This window comes from Tupaia chinensis, unplaced genomic scaffold, assembly GCF_000334495.1.
Source record: "Tupaia chinensis unplaced genomic scaffold, TupChi_1.0 Scaffold144031_1, whole genome shotgun sequence".
NCBI lineage: Eukaryota > Metazoa > Chordata > Mammalia > Scandentia > Tupaiidae > Tupaia > Tupaia belangeri.
Genome location: NW_006203883.1, coordinates 600,814 through 607,059, shown reverse-complemented (window position 1 = coordinate 607,059; position 6,246 = coordinate 600,814). Strand labels below are relative to the sequence as shown.

Below are 6,246 nucleotides of genomic sequence, written 5' to 3'. Positions count from 1 at the left end.
CGCCCGCTACATGTTCTCTAGGCCTTTTAGAAAACATGGAGTTGTTCCTTTGGCAACATACATGCGAATCTCCAAGAAAGGTGATATTGTAGACATCATGGGAATGGGAACTACTGTTCAAAAAGAAATGCCCCACAGATGTTACCATGGCAAAACTGGAGAGTCTACAATGTTACCCAGCATGCTGTTGGCATTGTTGCAAATAAACAAGTTAAGGGCAAGATTCTTGCCAAGAGAATTAATATGCGTATTGAGCATATTAAGCATTCTAAGAACAGAGATAGCTTCCTAAATGTGTGAAGGAAAACAACCAGAAAAAGAAGGAAGCCAAAGAGAAAGGTACCTGAGTTCAACTAAAGCCCCAGCCTGGCTCCACCCAGAGGAGCACACTTTGTGAGAAACAATGGAAAGGAGCCTGAGCTGCTGGAACCTATTCCCTAGGAATTCATGGCTTGATGGGTGTTAAAAATAAACTAATCTGTGGGCTATAAAAATGTTTGCCGTAATTGAGTAGAATTATGTTCCCTCCCCAAGGCTAATTTTTACTGGGCTCGAATTCATTTTGTAATATCTTTATTCAAATTTAGTATTTTTTCACCCAAAAGATGTAAGGTGGCTTATACAACAAATAAAACTCAGTTAGTTAGGGAAAAAAAAAAATCCCATTGGGGTATCTGTCTCTCAATCTCTGTTTCTAGCTCTCTCACTCATGGAAGAAAGTTAAAAAAAAAGAAAAAAAAAAAAGACTGTCCTAAAACCTAAGGCAAAAATTACCGTATCTGGGGCCAGCAGGTGGCATAATGGTTAAGGTGCTGGATTCCCAAATAGTTGATTGTAGTTGGAGCCCTGGGTCTGGTGGCTTCAAAATCATGCCAGGCCTCTGTGTGTGTGTGTGTGTGTGCCCAAAATCCCAGGAGGAGAAGGGACTGAGGCTGGCCATCCTCTGGGGAGGTGATTTCTCACTTTCCTTCTCACTGTCCCTCTCTGGCAAGCACATGCCCTAGGACAAAAACCTATTTAACATAAACTTTCAGGTTTAGGTTAGGTATCAAGGCAATTCTAGAAGTATTTATGTAAATAGCTGCTTGAAAAAAGAAAACTAGTACTCTAGATTTATCCTTCGTAATACTGTCTCATTGTTTTTGATTGATGAATAAAATGATGAGAAATTTAATTTAGAAATGTATTTTTTTCAGATTTTACATTTGCAAATAACGTAGACAAGTAAGTGGCTTTTTACCTTTATCAGATTATTTCATAACTGCAATGTCATAAATTACCTGCGTTTCCTAAATGGAGTGTTATTATCTCAAATAAATGAAAGGTGATTTAATGTGTAAAAAATAAAACATGTAAAGAATTATTTGCTAGTCCCAGTGAGAAGCTTACATTCCCTTGTTTGTTTTTCCTCTAAGTAGGTACAGGAAGAACAATTATCATGTAGATTAACATTTAGTTCACTGGAATTTACATTTTCAAAAGCAAATACTTCATTAATATCATGCAAAACATTTCAAATTCATGAATATTGATGAATCTAAATGTCACCATTCTTTTTTTGGTTTTGCATGTGGAAATCTTATCTTTTGATTCAGTGTTGAAAAGTATTGTCCTCATGCACATTTATAAAATTTAGTCTAAGGTAGAAAAATAATAAGTTTGTGATAAAGGTACTTAAGGTATTTATATGAATATAACTAAAAAAAATTTATTTTAATACTGCTTTTAAACATGAGCACGTGAGTGTCTGAGACTTAAACTGTAATAGTGGATCCCCAAATATATACAGACACTTTTTTTTTTCTTTAGTTTGCTATATAGCACGTGTGCTCGCTGAGAGAGACAGAGAAAGAAATAATGAGAAATAACCCCCCAGGGGGATGACCATGCCACAGTCCCTTCTCCATTCTCTCAGAATTTGGGGCATGTACACACACTAGCCTGGTGCTTGTCATGCTGCTGGATCTGAGACTTCAACCACACAGTAGGCCATGGGTGACCCAGTGGCCTGCACCATCTACTGGCTCAGATATCCTACTTTTAAAATAAACCACATGGAGCCTGCAGGTAGCGTGGTGGTTAAGGGCACTGCACTCCCACATGTCTGACTGTGTAGTTTGAGTCCTGGATCTGGCAGCTTAAGTTTTCACTTTCTCTCTCTCTCTCTCCCCCTCTCTCTCTCATCTCTGGTCAAATATAAATAAATAAATAGGTAAATAAAATTAATTTTTTTTAAATTTAAAATAAACCATATATATAATAAAAATAGTGTCACTTAGTCTAAAATCATTTGACAGTAGAGTTCACAATTTATTTGTTAGTAGCACTATACTACAAATATTACAGAAAATATGGTATTATTTATCTAAGTAAAAATTTCATGTTGGACAAATTGATTTTTTTCCTGACACAACTGCTATTCTTGCAGAACTGTATTTGATGACCCAGAAGATGCTGTTTTCGTAAGGTCCCTGAAGAGATCAGTGATGACTTTCACCTCTATGAACTGGGACACAGTTCCAACACGAGAGGAAAAACAGCTTGAAGGAACAGGCACAAAACCTGCTCAAATGCTCAAAATCACACTGAGATAATCCCCGGTATTTCTAGCAATCCAACTAGTATTCGGTTGTGTATTGAACTTCCCTGCCACTTAGTATATTATATATGTGTTATGATGGGTTTTGAAACATTTAAATGTGAACAGAAACACCAAAAATGAAAAATTATTTCTACGTTTTAGTTTTATTCATGGAAAGTTTTCATTAAAGTAAAAATATGCAGTAATCCCCCTTATGCACAGTTTCACTTTCCACTGTTTCAATGGCCTGTGTGGTCAACTGCAGCCTGAAAATAGGTGAGTACAGTACAATAAGGTCACTAGGAAAGAAAGACCACATTCATATAACTTGTATGACAGTGGATTATTATGATCGTGCTATTGTACAGTTATTGCTGTTAATCTGTTGCTTTGCTGAATTTATAAATTAAACCTTATCATAAGTACATATAGAGAAAACCACAGTACTGTCTATGATGTCAGGCATCCCCTGGGGTCTTAGTCCCCCACAGATAAAGGGGGATTACTTTATAAAAAAAAGTGCACAAATCATAACAGTTAAATTTTTTAAAAATGACATGTTTATGTAACCAGCATCCTAAATCAAAAGCTAGGATATTGCCAGCACTCCAAAAGAGCCCCTCCTACCAGTCCCTGCCCACCGTTCCCAAGTGATCGCTGTCCTGATTTCTAGACAATAAATTGTGCCCGATGTTAAAAGGCATATAAATGGAATCATAAATGATTTAGCATCTGGCTCCTTTCACTTGACACTGAAAGATCCATCTGTGCAATGCTAGTAGCAATAGGTCTGTCATTCTCACTGCTCCGTAGCATTCCACTGTATGACTGGACGACAATGTATTTATGAAATGTACTTTGTTTTGCTTTTGGTTTATTTCGTTTTTTAGTTTTGGTTTGGTTTGGTTTTGTTATTGCCATAGGCCACATGTGTTCACTGGACAGAAACAGAAGAGGGAAAGCAAGAAATCACCCTCCCCCCAGGGAGATGGCCATGCCACAATCCTTTCTCTTCCATTCTCCTAGGATTTTGTGCACTCATTCACATGTGCCCACCATGATTTTTAAGCTGCCAGACCAACTTGTTTCAAGCAGGACTTGAACTGCTGTCAACCATGTGGGAATCCAGCATCTTAACCACCATGCCACCTGCTGGCCCCTTGTTTTGTTTTTAAAGCTAAAGGGCATATGTTCTTGCCAGAGAGATAGGAAGAGATGAAAGCATACCTCAATGGGGTATGGTCTTGTCAAAGTCCCTTCTCCTCTATTTCTCCATCCTGGTTGGGATTTTGAGAATACATGCACACACACCCAGTGTTTTTCAAGCCACCACGGCTGGGATTCAAACCACAGTTGGCTGTATGAGATCTGCTTCCTTTAGCCTCTAGGCCATGTGGCCAGCACCAGTGTACTGTTTTTATAGTCTCACCTCTAGAGGCATTTGCTAGTTCTGGGTGGGAGCTAATGATATGCACTTGGTCTAGTGAAACGCTCGCTGCTAGGGAAAAAGAAACCAAATAAATTTGTATTAGCAATTGCCTGATGCTGAGTGACAAAACTGGACATCTAAAGTAACCCAAACTATCGTTGGTTTCCCCAGCTAAGGAGCTTAATTAAAATGCTTGTAAAAGTCAGAGGGACATTTCCCATATCTGATGGTGCTTAGGAAACAGACACCGTATAGATGTGGCCTGAATCAGGCAAGAGATGGCATCCTAGGAGGAGTAATGAATTGGCAATGGGACTCAGCGTGCATCTTTCACCTGTGGGCACTTAGGATTCTGTGCACAGTCAGAGACTGAAAATTCAGGCATGGTCCCTGGAAGAAGGTTGCAGCTAGGACAAAGAAAAAGATTCATGTGTATGAGGGTGATATCAAGGTCAAAATGATTGTGTCTGGCTTGCAAGGTAAGGTAATAGAAAAAATTGAGACAGTCTCTTGTCCTCTCTCCTGGGACAGTTATTTTAGGAGAATCAAGCTGCCTTATAAGGATACTCAAGCAGTCCTCTGGCGAGATCCATGTTCTGAGAAACCAAGGCCTCCTTCCAAAAGAAGATCTAAAGCCTCCTATCGGAGGCCATGTGAGTGAGCCATCCTGCCAACAGGGAGGGCCTCCAGATCCAATTATACCTTCAGTGGTTGCAGCCCTAGTGGAAAGCTTCACTGCACCCTCCCAAGAAACCCCAGCAGAAGCACTCAGTTCAGCTGCTACAGGATTTCTGACCTGCAGAAGATATATGATAATGCTTAATGATGTTTCAAGCTGATACATTTGGAGAGAATTTGTTACCCAGCAATACTTAAAGTACTCCCAATAATCCATAATTCCTTGTGGAGTCTGCAGCAATCTCCAAGAGTCACAGTGCAGTCCCCAAAGACTCTTGGGGGCAAGGCCACATCATCTCTAGCACCAAACTATGCACTGTTCAAGTAGCAGTTCCAGGCATGCTCCTGCATCCATCCTGTGCTGAGAGCCTGGCATCGACCAAGAAGCTGACTAAAGCTACTCCTCATGAGCTGCACACAGACAGGCCCACCAAACATAACAATCTATTTCATAATGGAAATCGTTTATTTGGGATTAAGCTTAAGATGACCCATAAAGTACATAAACAGTATTAAATTTTAAATTAGACTGAAGTAAATTAAGGATGCAAATAAATCAAGTATAGGAGGCCCAACTGTGTAGCACTCATGGGTTGGCCATGATACTGGGCAAGCTGAGGCCACATGGGAGGTCTGAGATTGTTATCAGGCCCTTTCACAAATAATAATAATAATAGTGATAATAATAAAAGTATTCCTCAATGGTGGGTATTTTTTATTCAAAACTTTTAGTCTAATATGTGGGTATGATTGATTGGAAACATTATGTGCAACACTATTTTGGGAGAAACACAAAATAAAAGACATAATCCCTACTTAAGTAACTTAAAACTCTACCAAAATAGAGCACATGATTATTGAGAGTGTTTATAAATAAGTTTTTGCTTTAAACAACAGAGACCGATTCAAGCTGACTCAAGTGAAAGCATGTTTATTTCAGGATCCACCAGAGGTCTGACGGTTAGAAGGGAAAATACTAGCATAGAGATTTACAGAGGGCTGTGACTAAAAACTGGGGCTCCAGAGTCAGACTGATCTAGCTTAGCTCTTACACTTATTAGTTATCCACTTGGAAAAGTTGGTAACTCCTCTGGTCTTTAATTTCTTATTTAAAAATAATAGCAGTCATAGTGCCTCAAGAATTAAGAAGGATGGTGCATGTAAAGGGTGAGGTAAAGTGGCCTCCTTCAAGTACTCATGTTGGCTAGTACGGTTATTCTCATCCCAAGAGTGGTTGTGTCCCGGAGGGACTATACTTAGTTTATGGACTGAATGTTGCTGTCTCCCCCAAGTTTGTATGTTGAAACCTAACCCCCAACGTGGCAGTATCTGGAGGTGGACTCTCTGGGAGATGATTAGGCATGAGGATGAAGCCTTTATGAATGGAATTAATCCCCTTAGAAAGAAAAGGCCAGAGAGATAGCTTGCTCTCTTGCTTCCATGGAAGAACAAAGCAAGACAGCCTGTAAACCAGGAAGAGGGACCAAGGACCAAATTCTGCTGGCACCCTGATCTTGGCCTTACGGTCTCCAGAACTAAGAGAGATGGCAACGTATTG

At 39.6% G+C, this 6,246-nt stretch overlaps 1 protein-coding gene across 1 annotated transcript in view; it reads left to right on the top strand.

The window, feature by feature from the left end:
- Nucleotides 1–3,203, top strand: part of LRRC72 (leucine rich repeat containing 72) — an 8,298-nt gene extending 5,095 nt beyond the window's left edge. Inside the window, exons 2-3 of the mRNA XM_006165790.3 lie at nt 1,197–1,224; nt 2,429–3,203. Coding sequence (XP_006165852.1) covers nt 1,197–1,224; nt 2,429–2,594 — 194 coding nt within the window. The 3' untranslated portion in view covers nt 2,595–3,203. The remainder of the gene's footprint in view (nt 1–1,196; nt 1,225–2,428) is intronic.
- Nucleotides 3,204–6,246: the final 3,043 nt, after the last annotated feature.